The 15,181-nt window shown below is 41.6% G+C and overlaps 1 protein-coding gene across 1 annotated transcript in view; it reads left to right on the top strand.

The window, feature by feature from the left end:
• The window catches only part of ERBB4 (erb-b2 receptor tyrosine kinase 4), a 797,331-nt gene that overhangs the window by 579,442 nt on the left and 202,708 nt on the right, over positions 1-15,181 (top strand). The window contains exons 12-13 of the mRNA XM_063429955.1: positions 4,774-4,973; positions 6,393-6,525. Coding sequence (XP_063286025.1) covers positions 4,774-4,973; positions 6,393-6,525 — 333 coding nt within the window. The remainder of the gene's footprint in view (positions 1-4,773; positions 4,974-6,392; positions 6,526-15,181) is intronic.

The following is a 15,181-nucleotide window of genomic DNA, read 5'->3' as shown; positions in this document are numbered from 1 at the left end:
ATTTATTTATCCTTTTTAAGTATCAGAGCTCCAAACTCTCCCTTACTAGTCCAGTAGAAGAAGGTCTTACATTCCAGGAATCATTTTGAAACACCCCCCACCACTTCCCTCCTGGAAAACATCAGTAAGGCCTGTATTCTTCATGTATATTTTAAAAACAAAAACAACAGAAAAACCATAAGAAACTTAATTTGTTTTGTAACACAGCATAATTAAAATCTTATAATTTCATGGTTGTGTTTTCAATTAGTGTTTTGCTGATCCGCTGGGCATAGTTTCGCCCATATCACTCATTTAGCACATTGCAATCATCTCACTGTAAATGGAGCTGGGGGCATGCACCCTATTCATACAGTGGTAATTGCCCTTGATAAGGCTCTTACATGTAACATTTTACTGCCCAATTATGACATTAAACTGTTTTGATTCCATTGCTGCCAACTGGCATGTTGCCATCTCTTTGGTACATCGGTCTACATGGGCAGTGCCAAGTACTCACCCCACTTTTATGTTTCTACGTTTTGATGTGTTACTGTAACGGAAATATACCCCAACACGCAGGATTCAACTCAACAGAAGACAACACAGAGGGGAGATACGTCTACCGGACCTTAGGATGGCCGGACTCGACGATATGAGAGGAGTACAGAGTCAGGAGCGATCCGAGGTCAAGGGCACAAAGAGACAGCGAAAACTAGGACTAGCCGGGGTCTGGTACACAGTAAACAGCAAGCCGGCAAACAGAACAGATAAGGATAAAAAGATAACGTAGTCAGAAACAAAGCCAAGGTCAAGTACAAAGGAACACAACTGAACACAACAAGCGCTAAAGGGAACTGAAACAGAAACCACAATAGGGCAAGGAACTAAGGGAAAAAGGTGAGTATATATGCCTTAACATCTATTTTGATTGGCCCTTGTCACATCCACGCCCCCAAAAGGTAAGTGTATGGGGAGTGTGTCATGACAGGGACCAATGGGAGGCCTTTGCCAATTTAGGCTCCCACTGTCCCTTTAAGAGCACGCCCGAGACACGCGGCACGCTCTTATAGTCAGGCGGGACACGTGACCACTTCTCGCGGTCACTGCCCGCCTTCCTGTTGCAGCCGTCCGATGAGCGGCGCGTGGCTCGTGCAGCAGCAGGACCGTGCGCGGCTTGAACAGAGGACCCCGGCCGGCCCCTGGAAAGGGTAAGTACTGCTACAGTTACAAACTACAGTTAAATTGGATGATAGTGGCAACTTTACCACTTGATTTACACAACACATTGAAGATACCAAATATTTTTATTATGACACTAAAGTTAATTAAAATTATAAAACAGCAGATATTTGTTGGTAGATAAATGTGCACTGTCTGTGCATTACAATCCCTAAAAAATGTTTAGGTGTCACAGTTTGCCTTCAGAGGCCACATTCGTGGGCTAATCCTATCCACCTGTGCGCGGTTTAAGCGTTACACGATTTCAAAATAAAAGAAAGCTTCAGACATTGTTAGAGAGCTTATAAAACCAAATAGCATCATTAAGACCAAGGAACTACCATAATTCTTGGATGATGTTGTAGAGAATCACCAATCAGGGTTGTGTTATAAAAAAAAACATATGTTTGGAATATCCTCCAGTGCATTGTTTAATAGACTTGTGCATTGATTTTCTCCAGAATCGTGGTTTTGGGTGATCAGTAGATCATCCAAAATCCTGAATTCAGAAGCTCCACAAAATTAGGCTTTCAGGGAAAAGAAGGTCGTTGCTGAAAAAGCTTACATTGAAGGAACACTATACTGTTAGGAATACAAACGTGTATTCCTAATGCTATAGTGCCCTGTTAACACTTTAGGTTACCGACCCCCACCTGGTTTTACCATCACCGCCATCCTGTTTCTTTTAAAACCATGTGATTGAAGTAGCTGAGTTTTACTCGGCTATTTTAATGGAAACCCTGCGATGTAAACAAAGCTGTTTCTGTACTACGGCACTGCTTTGCATTTGAAGGTTAAAATTACAGGGACTTGGCACCCAGACCACTTCATTGAGATGAAGTGGTCCTGGTGCATATAGTGTCCCTTTAAATCCAGTTTAGAGTTCACCAAGTGTCATGTGAGAGACTTAATGGACCTGTGGAGATAGGTTCCCTGATAACACCAAAATGTAACCTTATGACTTTTGCTCAAAAAGTTATATGTGGGACAGAACCAGCCCTGTTTATCACGTAGAGAATATCATCCTAATGGTGAAGAGTGGTAATGGTAATTGATGAGGATGATTTTCATAGACAGGGACAGGGAAACTGGTCACAACTGAGGACGAGACATGAAGACAAATGCATAACAGTGCCAGCAAGAATTTTGTTTCAGTTGATAAGACAACCTTTACAAGGGTGAAGGCCCACCTTTCAGCAGGAAAATTGTTCTAAAACACAGCCAAAGCTAGACCAGTTTAATTCCATGAACCAAATTGTCTTAGAATTGCTCAGCTCTTAATATACTTTAGAATCTGTAAAAAGAATATTGATGTTCATATGTAATCCACATCCAATAGAGCTGGGACAATTATGCCAAGAATAATCGTCAGAAATTTCAGGATCCAGTGATCCAGAGACTCCCAAAGATTTACAATTGTAATTGCAATGGCTGTGCTCATATTAGTATTTCCCCCATAGCAAAGCATGTATAATGCTTTCTTATGGAGTTTTACATGAAGCTGGATGTGACGTCCAGCATCAGTTAGGCGAACAAAAGTCGCCCAACGACCCAGAAGATCCTCTAGGGACTGTCTTGTAGACAGCCACTAGAGGTGGAGTTAATCCTCAAAGATAGTTATTGCAGTTTATTAAAAACAGCAATAATTACCTTTGCAGGGTTATAAGACCTGTGACACTTACCCAGACCACTTCAATAAGCTAAAGTGGTCTGGGCACCTGTAGTGTCTCTTTAACATTCACCTTTTGATACTGTTATTCTTGATGGCTCTTTGTCAACACCTAGTATTATTACTTATCCCATACACTTACCTGCTTGTGTTATGAGAGCCCTGTGCAACAGTGAGTCATGTTACAAAGTGTAAGCATCATCCATGGGACAGACAGGAAAGTATTCATCTGTTACAGGCAGGAAAAGGAAGAAGAGTGAATACAATCCAAATAGAAAGAGCATGAGCAAGTGAATCATCTCTTAAGGATAGCTGTGAAGAGGGAACAATCTCAGGAAGGAGAGATATGCAAGAAGAAGCATAATTAGAAGCAGAATGCAATTCAGGGGCCTTGGATAAAGAGTTGCAGTCAGGTTTTTAACAAAGAGAGAGAGAGAGAGAGAGAGAGAGAGAGAGAGAGAGAGAGAGAGAGAGAGAGAGAGAGAGAGAGAGAGAGAGAGAGAGAGAGAGAGAGAGAGAGAGAGAGAGAGAGAGAGAGAGAGAGAGAGAGAGAGAGAGAGAGAGAGAGAGAGAGAGAGAGAGAGAGAGAGAGAGAGAGAGAGAGATCAATACAAACATACATACACCGTTGAAAGGTTTTTTCACTGATGAGGGTCAATGTTTCTTTCAACATTTCCTGTTGAGAACAAATATTTATTACCTTTCCTTTCTATGAGAACTCACTCCTCATATGCCTACTCCTCTTTTGTGTTCACTCCTCATATACCTCCTCTTCCTCACTCCTCAAGTACCTTCTCCTTCTAGACTCACGTCCCTAAAATGTATCACACATTGCATATCTTTACCTTTTTTAATGTCTGTGGGTTACCTGCTCACCAGATCACCAACAGCACGTATCTCTTTTAACTCAACGCTCACTCACAAACAAGTGTACCTCTGTGTGCTGTACTCCACTCAAATACTTTTGGCTATACATCTCAACACTTATCTGTATATAAATATAATTATTAGATGCATTTGCATATGTGTACCACTTGGACACTCAGTTCTGTACACATGGACAGTGTATTCTGTCTTCTGTTCTGTATAACTGCCGCTTGAACTGCATAAACTAAAGAAACAGCAGCGTGGCCCTGTATTTTATATAAAATCTCAGGAAAGGTCTGTTCATCCTGTCTATGTGCCTTTCTGTGACAGATTGTGCCCTCCAATGTTACAGGAGCATTGAAGCATGCTCTCATTGAAAGGTTAAAGGTGGGGAGGCATATATGTTGCCTAGCAACCACAAGAAATAAAGTAATGTTAAAAGTTCTGCATTGGGTTAAAACAACTGAGGCAAAAACTACAAGCACTTCTCTATGATGGACTCTTTGTTTTATTTACAAGGCTAAAAATGTGGGTTTTCAAGCTTTCATATTTTATTATAGTACCTCATATGATGCCTAATGCACTCATAGCTCTGTTGGCCTTTTAAATGTCTAACTAATACTAAACTGCTTACCTCACCAGGCAGTTATAAGCACCAATATTTCTTCAAGGTTAACAGGTTAAATATAAATTGAGGTAAGGCAAGGTTATCATAAAGTAGTTTCCCAATGTTGCAATACTTAAACTTCCATGATTCTTTTCCACTCTAAAGACTGGCAAAGAATCATGGGAGGTGTAGATCTAAAATATCTGATGTTCTACCTTAATCCTTTGAGTGAAAAGTTACAGACGGTACTTTTCATAATCAGGCAAACCTGTACAAAATGAAAAGAAAGCACTGCATGTGAGCATAAAATATGTGTAAGTCACAAAGCAAGATAGACCATGAGCTTACAATCTACAGTCTAATAACTGGAGGGGTGATGTTATTTTAATTGTTTTCACAATGAGCACTTCCTGTATTTCTGTGTGCGCAGTGGTATCTCCTTGCTAATCCTGAAGCAGCAGAGCCTCACGTCACTCAAGCTCCAGTCCCTGAAAGAGATCAGTGCTGGGAATGTGTACATCACAGATAACCGCAACCTCTGCTTCTATCACACCATCAACTGGACGTCACTATTTAGGACGCACAATCAAAAGACCACTATCCGGGAGAACAAGAAGACAGAAAACTGCAGTGAGTATCAAGAGTGGTTAGTTTCCTCACCAGGCCATTGTGTAAGAGAGCAAATCTAAAAATAAGGAGCAGATATGGTAGAACCTAGAGTGGTGATTTCTAACCATGGCAAATCAGGTGTTTGAGAACCTCATTTACTGCGGTGCTCAGCCAGCATCATTGGCATCCAGTTCAGTTCCACAAAAAACATCTGAGGATCCACCTTTTGCTACCACTGAATTACTTATCTAGAGTATGGGTGCCCAAAAGGTAGATCCAAGTGTTGTAGTAGTACAAATCCTATGATGCTTTGCATGCCTTTGCAATGCCTTTGAAAAAGGCAAAGCATCATGGAAGCTACAGTTTTAAAACATCTGGGGACACTGGCGTACATATAGGGGTCACAGGGGTCGCAGCTGCAACTGGGCCCGTCACTCCAGGGGGGCCGGCACCCTGTGGACCCCTGTGACCCTGTACCAGCTGCCATGTTTTGCGGCCCTGGCCCGCACAGTAAACCGCTGGGGCTGCCGTTCAAGGGGTCCATCATGTGGCCCATGCTGTTAGGGCACCCGGGCCCCATGGATTGTGTGTACGCCACTGTCTGGGAATCTACTTTTTTTGGCACCCCTGATCTAGAGTAACTGAGAAACTAGAATCAGGTATTTTAGATAATGATGCTTATTCTTCATTTAAACCTTGCTCATGGGGCAGTCTCTTTGGGGGCAACGTACCATTTCCTTGTATTGTCTTTGCTTTAAAATTAACCTTATTCATAAAATACGCTCTGTGGAAGAGGTTAGACTCACTATCTGAATGAGTTTAAAGGACTGCCTACTCTTAAGACCACTTACATACTTTGTAACTCCCTCATCTATTTTATTCCTATCAATAATTAAAACGAGCATCATCGTCACAGGTGTGTGCTTTCATTGTCCAGAATAGAATAAATCATATAATGTGGCAGTATTGTAGTTCATTTTACTATTTCCCATGTGGGAACTTACCTATTCTTTATTTACAGACTTGAAAACGTGCGAGGTTTAATGATTAACAAGTCCCCTCTTTTCCCACAATTAAGGAGTGGGCACAGCATGTAAGGGGGTTGTCTATTCTTCTAGTCCATTAAGATAATCCATCTTTGGGGCCTAATTAGCATATTTCTGCTTATTTCCTATTTTGTTTCATTAACAAAGTGATGGATGTTTGGTTTGTATGCCAGGAACACCGTTTATTAAACCCCCTACTCTTTAGACTACTGTATGAAGTATAATTAATGAATACATTGTAACATGGTGGCCAAAAGGTACATCATTGTCTGTGTTGTAGAATTGAATTACCCCTCCTTTCAATGCTTTGCTAGCCTGTTTATATTCAGCCTTTTTTCCAACCAGGGCAAAAAAATATTGTTTAAAATGCACTTTTCTCTTTAATATTTCCAAGCTGTTGAAGGCATGGTCTGTGATCCACTCTGTTCCATCGCTGGCTGCTGGGGACCAGGACCTAATCAGTGCCTGTCTTGTCAATACTTCAGCCGGGGGAAGTCCTGTGTCAAGTCCTGTAATCTTTATCAAGGGTAAGAGATTTCAGTGTGAAGGATTGCTTGAACTGATTATGCCCTCAGTCTAGCAGGGAGCGACCCAAATGGAGTCAAGTCAGTATTAACATATCCCATGTATTGAAAAGGTCCCTATGTCATGTTACACTAAATCTGTACGAAATAACCTGTGATGGAGATATGAGATTGGGGAGAAATGTGCAACATGTTTCAGTTTAACTAACTTACAATTCTATTGGCAAATCAGAATGCAACATTAAATCATTGTTACTCTGCTGGGGAGAATGCTCAGGGATTAAAGCAGTAGCTCCAGCATCTGAAGTTAGATCAATGAAAGGGACAACTAACTTTAGTCCTGCTAATTTTAAATAGTAAATTCCATTAGCTTGGGTGATTAAATTCCTGAGGACCTGGGACATGCTTAAAAAATAGTTACAATTAATTGTACCCATCTTGGTCAGGGTTATTCACTTAAGCAAGAACTGTTGGGAATTTAAGGGAATGTAAAGTGAATCTCAAATTTATGGTCAAGATAGACAAAGTAGACATATTGTCCAAGTCAGCTATGTTTTCACTTCGGCTATTTTGGCCGAAGTTTGAAAATGCACGTTGGATCCCCAGCAATTATCACTTTAGTGAATAACCCTTTGTGATGCTATTATTGTCTGTGCTCAAAACAGTGCTAATAATATATAATTGTTCAAAACATATGTATGCACCTTCATGTAAAACAACACCCTTCCATCTTTAGAAAGGTAAATAGGTACATTGATTACCATAAAGCAGATGTCAATGGTAGCCATAGTGGTAAAGGTACTATGCAATGTTGGGTCCATCTGTGTTTCCAGTCCACCAAATCGTACGCCCCTAGGGAACCGGTAAATAGCAGTCGAATGTGAGGGAAGTAAAATATGTATCCGGCATTATTATATGTTTGTTCCAAAAAAGGATTGTAATTTATTAGAGTTACAATAAACAAAAAAGAACCGCACTCAATCCACAATAAGCCAAGGGTGCTGAACTAGACCATGAGCCAGTACAAACCCAACAATGATAAACACCAGTTTACAGAGAAGAGGTCCAGGCACTCCAATAACTTCAGGCATGTTTATTAAAAACTGCAATGTTTCAACCCAGAATTGGGTCTTCGTCAGTCTGACAAAATCCACATTCTGGGTCAAAACATGTCAGTGTTCCTCATGTTCTATTTAATGTTTCTGAAGCTATTGGAGTGCCTGGACACCTTCTCTCTAAACTGCAATTTATCAGAGGACTTGATCAGTGAAATACTGCCTTCCATTTTTCTAGATGTAAGGTCTGCATGATTTTTTTTCAGTAAATTATAGGTTGTAGTGAACTGACAACCAAGTGGTAAAAGCTGTATTTAAGCTAAGTATCCACATTTCAATAAAATCTCTAACTCATCGAGTCAATGTGGTATATATTTTACATGCTGGAGCACTGTTTAGTAAATAAGGCATGCAGCATTTAAGGCTACAGATCCTAGGCTATTGTATTATGTTCTCTCCCGCCTCATTCTACGTTTACAATGATCTATAAATGCACAATCAATGTCTACATGTTCCTCCCACGCCACAATAATAAACAGACTCACAGTCTAAATAAATCTCCTTCCCTGAGGGATCGTTCATTTTAATTAGAGCAAATCACAGGCATTTCATCTGCACTACGCTTTACGCCATTCTCTCCTTACCAGGCCCATCTTATCTTGTTTCACATGTCCTCCCCACTGAATCCACATTTCCTCTCTAGCGTCATTTCTCATGTTCCTTTCAATTTTTCTGTACGCCTCTCATTCTGCTTTAAATATACTCAAAATTCACCGTTTGCTGACAAAATCTTAATATCTATTTGGTTTATAACACTTGGAAGAAAGACCGTCATTTCAGATTACTGGTAGGAGGAGTGAGTCTCCCCTCCCTCCCAAATCCCATATGATGCCTTAGAATAGAAGAGAAAGCGAGTATTTTGCCTCAGATAAATGCTTCCAGCAATTATTGTTTGTTCTGTTTTTAGCATTAAGGTGTCCTCTGATGTTACCTTTCATTCAAAATGGATTATGGTTTATTCTCTAAACTTAGAGTTGTAAGGCGATTACAAATTTTAGGACAAACTAGCTACCGGTGAATTTCAAACGTTCTTGATCCTTGCTATTATTAATGCATTAATTCCATTTTTTTTTTAAATTAAACCTAAATGTATTCCTTAATGTATCATGTATCAAGTTCTATAAGAACCAGTTGGTGTTTCCCAGCTTATTTAATATCAGTAGATCTAATTTAGGGGATACTAAACTTTACGTTTGGTAATGTTTTTATTAAAGGGTTACTACAAGCACCATGAGCACGTCACAGATTTTAACTGGTCATGGTGCTGGGAGTATGTATGTGCACTTCATATCCTGAGTTTAATCCCTCAACCTCCAACCTTGTAATTAGCCAACCCAGAACAAGATGTCAATTCTGTGCCTTGACATATCATGCTGTCGACAGGCGACCATAAGTGTCACGGCCCCCTGCATACTGCCAAGTCCTCCCTTTAACAGTAAAAGTGTCATCAACTATGTTTGCTACAAGTAAGTCAAATTATTTGGCTTGGGAAAAAAAATTTAAGCATTTACCTAAATTCTCAATGTAATAATTTTGTCTTAAATGTAGTTAATTCAATTTTCACTTAACCATAATTTCCTGTTTGTAATATAGGCCAATCAGTAGTCAGTAGTAAAGAATTGATTACATGCCACATACATTATGGGATTGATGAAGGTCTTCACGGAACAGCACTTGGCATGCTTTCATTTCCTATTCTCTGTCCTTGGAACTGACAAGGCTTAAGGGACAAGAATAGTAGATATTCTCTGCACCAATTATAATTCTACTCAAACCATCCACATATCTCCACATGATCTTCCATCACTGTTCCTAGATTGCAGTATTACTGCCCAAAATAACAATAAAGGAATTGTGCAAGACGTTTGCATACTATCTTCCAAACCACACCAAGCATGCTATCCCCTCCAAACTGTACTATGTGCTCTTTGCCATTATCTTACCAGGCGTGTGCCAGTTCTGCCTTGTTTTGGAGAAAGAGGTCCATCCTCTATTACTTTCAGTCATACTCAGGAGATGGCTTCTAAAATCCATTTCGTTCTCTGGCTGTGCGGGGAAAAGGGAGGCCGTGTATTGCTTGTTCCTCTGTAGTTGGTTGATGACCAGTTTTACGATCAGTCAGTCATACATGAAGCAAACAAAATTAAGTCTTGCGCTCAAACTCCCACTACTTCTAGGCAGCATCTATGACTATAGTACACGAGTAACTATTCCATAGACCTTATTGTAAGTCACGGAAGACGAATTGTCACATTCAGTGTTCCTAATTGCTGCTGTTCAGAATATTAGCTGTTCTTTTTTTATTTCTTTCTTTTTCTAACCTGCATTTTTTTTTTCTACAAAATTGGTTTTATATTTCCAGACAGACAGTAGAACAGTCCTAGTGTCACGTTTAAACATTTGTTATGAAGGAACACAACTGCAGATTTCTTATAGTTCGAATATTTATTAGGAATAATTGGTATTGACTTTAATTCCAATATACAGGTACTGTAGCATTAAGTATTAAACGATAAATGAAGTCCACAGTTATATGCACTGTAGCTTTAAGGAGTAAACGGAACTGAAGCAGCAAGAGTCCTTTAGTAGTATTAATTAATTAGATGATAAGAAGTTACAATAGCTGTTCCATAGACTTTAACTGAAGAATGATAGATGCAGCTAACTGAGACAAGTATGTGTTGAAGTTAGCTGTAACGGTGTCAGGGTACCTGGAGTCTCTACCTTTGAGAGAGGTAGAGACTTAGAAGTTTATCCGTCCGGACGCCATGTCTCCTCGGTCTCCCGCGGTTCACTCGGTCTTGCTAACGCCGGCCGCGAGGGAGTCACTTCCTTTTATAACAGGAGGACCAGAGGTAGACGTCATGACGCCAACCCGAAACATCCTGCCACTCAAATCTCGGGAGACGAATCAGGACTCGCCGGAGGCGTGTCCTCTCTCCCTAGCCAGGATACTTAACGGTGGTTCTCTCATTCACTCATTGCCCTGTCGTGGTTCTAGTCCGCCTAGTCACACAGTGCTTTATGATTCACTTGTCTTTTGGTTCTGACCCGGCTTTGTTGTTTACTCTCCTGCCTTTCTGTTATCCTTGACCCGGCTTGTCTCTCGCTTACCTGTCCTCTGTTATCCTCGACCTCGGCTTGTCTCTGACCATTCTATTGTAGTTATACGTTAGTCCGGCCATTCTAAGGACCGGTATACGTATCTGCTACTCTTTGTACTCTGCGTGTTGGATCCCTGACCCGATCCTGACATTACGACAGGGCCATGGATCCTGCAGGTACAAATTGTCAGCTTGGTTCTCCTGATCCTAGGTTTGACGCCATGGATCATAGGATGGATCAGATGGCTCTAGCACTACAGGCGCTGCTGTCTCGCCCTATTAATCCACCTGAGGAGAGGCGTAATACTTCTGCTTCTTCTGTGGGTTCGGGGTTAGAGGTAGCTACTGTAGGTGCTTCTTCCCGAATTACCCCACCTGTACGTTATGCTGGTACCCCTGAGAGGTGTCGTGGCTTTTTGAACCAGATCAGTATTCATTTCGAGCTACAGCCTCGGTCATACCCTACTGATAGGGCAAAGGTGGGATTTATTATTACCTTACTCATTGAGAAGGCTCTGAGATGGGCTAATCCGTTGTGGGAGAATGATAATCCATTAGTCTATAACTATAATTCCTTTGTAGCTGCTTTTAAAAGAACTTTTGACCCTCCTGGCAGGAAGGCCAATGCAGCCAGATTACTGTTGCGCCTTAGACAAGACAACCAAACACTTGTGGATTATGCACTAGAGTTCAGGTCTTTGGCGGCAGAGGTAAAATGGAATGAACAAGCCTATATAGACGTATTCTTAAATGGTTTATCTGATGTAATACTTGATGAGATAGCGACAAGAGAGCTTCCCGAGAACCTGGAGGATTTAATTTCCTTTATCTCTCGTATTGACGAACGTCTAAGGGAGAGACAGAATACTCGAGATAGAACCGCTAAATCTTCCCCTAGATTAGTACCTTCGTTTCAAAGTTCTGAAACCAAAGATCCACAGGTTTCAGAACCTATGCAGTTAGGCCTTACTCGTCTCTCAGAGGAGGAGAGACAGTACAGGAGAAAAGAGGGACTGTGTATGTATTGTGGGTCCAGAGGTCATGTACGTTTGAGCTGTCCCAGCCGTCCGGGAAACGCTCGCACCTAAGTTTCTCTAGAGGACAGACCTTGGGTGTTTCGATTTTGTCCTCTACTCATAACTACCAAGAACATAGACTCCTATTACCGGTCTCTTTACCTTGGGAGAAGGGAACTTTAGAAACTATGGCATTGATTGACTCCGGCGCTGCTGAGAATTTTATCGACCAAAAGTTTCTCATCAAACACACTATCCCATCCCAGTTAAGGAAGACACCCTTGGCTGTTGAAGCCATTGATGGTAGACCTTTAGTTGAGCCTGTGATTTTCCGGGAGACCACACCTCTTTACTTAACTACTGGTATTCTACACAAGGAGGAAATATCCCTACTACTCATTTCATCTCCTTCTGTTCCCATAGTCCTGGGATACTCCTGGCTTAAGAGACATAACCCCGTTATAGATTGGAAATCAGGGGAAATAGTTTCATGGGGCCAGAATTGTCAAGTGAATTGTTTAAAGAAAGTGTCACCTCTTTGTAGTGTCAACTCACTTAATAACGCTACTGACTCTACCAAAGTACAGATACCGTCCTTGTATCAAGATTTAAAGGCAGTATTTGACAAAAGAAAGGCTGATACCTTACCGCCACATAGGCCTTTTGATTGCAAAATTAATTTACTTTCTGGTACCATGCCCCCCAGGGGTCATGTATACCCTTTGTCCACGAATGAAAACTTAGTTCTAGAAGAGTATATTCGTGAAAACCTAGACAAGGGGTTCATTAGAAGATCCTCCTCTCCTGCTGGGGCTGGATTCTTTTTTGTTAAAAAGAAGGATGGTTCTTTGAGACCTTGCATTGACTACCGAGGCCTTAACAAGATAACCATCAGAAATGTTTATCCGATTCCCTTGATCACCGAGCTTTTTGATCGATTAAAAAATTCTAAAATTTTCACTAAGTTAGACCTTAGAGGTGCTTATAATTTGGTGAGAATCCACGACGGTGACGAGTGGAAAACTGCATTCAATACTCGATATGGGCACTATGAGTATACTGTAATGCCTTTTGGTCTCTGCAATGCTCCGGCAGTATTTCAGGACCTTATTAATGAGGTTCTTAGGGAGTTTCAAGATGACTGTGTAATTGTATACCTTGATGATATTCTTATACATTCCAGGGATATTGAGACTCACCACAGACAAGTCAGGAGGGTTTTACACAAACTTCTTCAGCATGGCTTGTACTGCAAACTAGAGAAATGCAGCTTTGACCAATCCCAAACTACGTTTCTTGGTTATGTGATTTCTGGGGAAGGGTTTGAAATGGATCCGGAGAAGCTCCAATCCATATTAGAGTGGCCTTTACCTCAGGGTCTCAAGGCTATCCAGAGATTCATTGGTTTCTCTAATTACTACAGACGTTTCATTAAGGGATACTCCTCTATCATTGCTCCCATCACCAACATGACCAAACAAGGGGCTGAGACTAAGAATTGGTCTACTGAAGCTCTTCGGGCTTTTGAGACACTCAAAGAGCTGTTTGCTTCCGCACCAATTTTAGTTCACCCTGATACTACTCTACCTTTCCTACTCGAAGTTGACGCTTCTGAGACAGGTATAGGTGCTGTTCTGTCCCAAAGGTTGGGTGTAGATAAACCACTACATCCTTGTGGATACTTTTCCAAAAAATTGTCCGGTACTGAAAGCAGATATGACATTGGTGACAGGGAACTACTAGCGGTTATAATGGCCTTGAAGGAGTGGAGACATTTATTGGAGGGTACTTTGCATCCTGTTACTATTTTGACAGATCATAAAAACTTATCCTATATTGGGGAGGCTAAACGACTATCATCTAGACAGGTTCGTTGGTCCATATTTCTCACTCACTTCAACTACGTACTCACATATAGGCCAGGTTCTAAGAATTCTAAAGCCGACGCCTTATCTCGCCAATATGAACCTGCTGCCGTATCTGAGCCGGTTTTGTCCTCTATAGTACCCAAGTGTAACATTATCGCTAACACTACTCTCAAAATTCATTCCCCGCTACTTGATCAGATAAGGAACTTGCAGCATCTGGCACCTAGACTGACTCCGGCTTCCAGACTTTTCGTTCCCCCTGAACTTCAATTGGAGCTCTTACAGTGTCTTCACGAGAGTAAGGTGGCTGGTCATCCGGGTGTTCGCAAGACGTATTCTTTGATCTCCAAGGATTTCTGGTGGCCGTCGTTACGGAAGGATATTAAGGATTTTATCGGGGTTTGTGTGGTCTGTACTAAAACCAAACTACCGCATACGCTTCCTTGTGGTCTTCTACAACCGCTGGAAATTCCTGACAAACCTTGGTCCTGTGTGGCAATGGACTTTATTGTGGATCTGCCGGTTTCTAAAAAGCACACTGTTATCCTCACCGTAGTCGATAGGTTTACCAAGATGGCACATTTCGTACCTTTGCCTAAACTCCCGACTTCTCCTGAATTGGCGGAGGTCTTTGCTAAAGAGATTTTTCGTTTGCATGGGATTCCTTCGGAGATCACTTCTGATAGAGGCTCCCAATTTGTTTCACGTTTTTGGAGGTCGTTCTGTTCTCAATTAGGCATCAAATTGAATTTTTCGTCCGCCTATCATCCTCAGTCTAACGGAGCTGCTGAACGAACTAACCAGAAGATTGAGCAATACTTACGTTGTTTTGTTTCCGAACACCAGGACGATTGGGTCGGTTTGATTCCTTGGGCAGAGTTTGCGCACAACAATCTCGTTTGTGACTCCACGCATTCAAGTCCCTTCTTCATGAACTATGGCTTTCATCCATCCATTCTTCCCCCGGTTTCTCCTTCCCAAGGAGTGCCGTCGGTTGATGTCCATGTGGCCAATTTGAGGAAGTTGTGGGATCAGACTCGACAGATTCTTCTACACAATTCTGTACTGGTAAAGAAACATGCTGACAAACGTAGAAGGGCGGCTCCGAATTTTGTTCCGGGCGATAGAGTGTGGTTGAGCACTAGGAATATTCGTCTTAAAGTTCCTTCCATGAAATTCGCTCCTCGTTATATTGGTCCCTACAGGATCTTGACTCGAATTAACCCAGTGGCATATCGTCTAGCTCTTCCAGCTACTTTACGCATCCCGAACTCCTTTCACGTGTCATTGTTGAAACCTCTAATCTGTAACAGATTCTCCTCCACAATCGCCCCTCCGCGCCCTGTTCAGGTGGAGGGTCAGGAGGAATATGAGGTTAACTCCATTATTGATTCTCGTGTCTCCCGGAGACGAGTACAATATTTAGTTGACTGGAAGGGATATGGTCCTGAGGAGAGGAGTTGGGTACCACAAGAGGATGTTCATGCTCCTCGTCTTCGCAGGGCATTTCACTCCCGCTTTCCATCTCGCCCCGGCTCCTTCCGCCCGGTGGGCGT

The sequence above is a fragment of the Pelobates fuscus genome, chromosome 8 (assembly GCF_036172605.1).
Source record: "Pelobates fuscus isolate aPelFus1 chromosome 8, aPelFus1.pri, whole genome shotgun sequence".
NCBI classification, from domain to species: Eukaryota; Metazoa; Chordata; class Amphibia; order Anura; family Pelobatidae; genus Pelobates; species Pelobates fuscus.
Note: the sequence above shows the minus strand (reverse complement) of the source record. Positions and strands in the feature narration are given on the sequence as shown.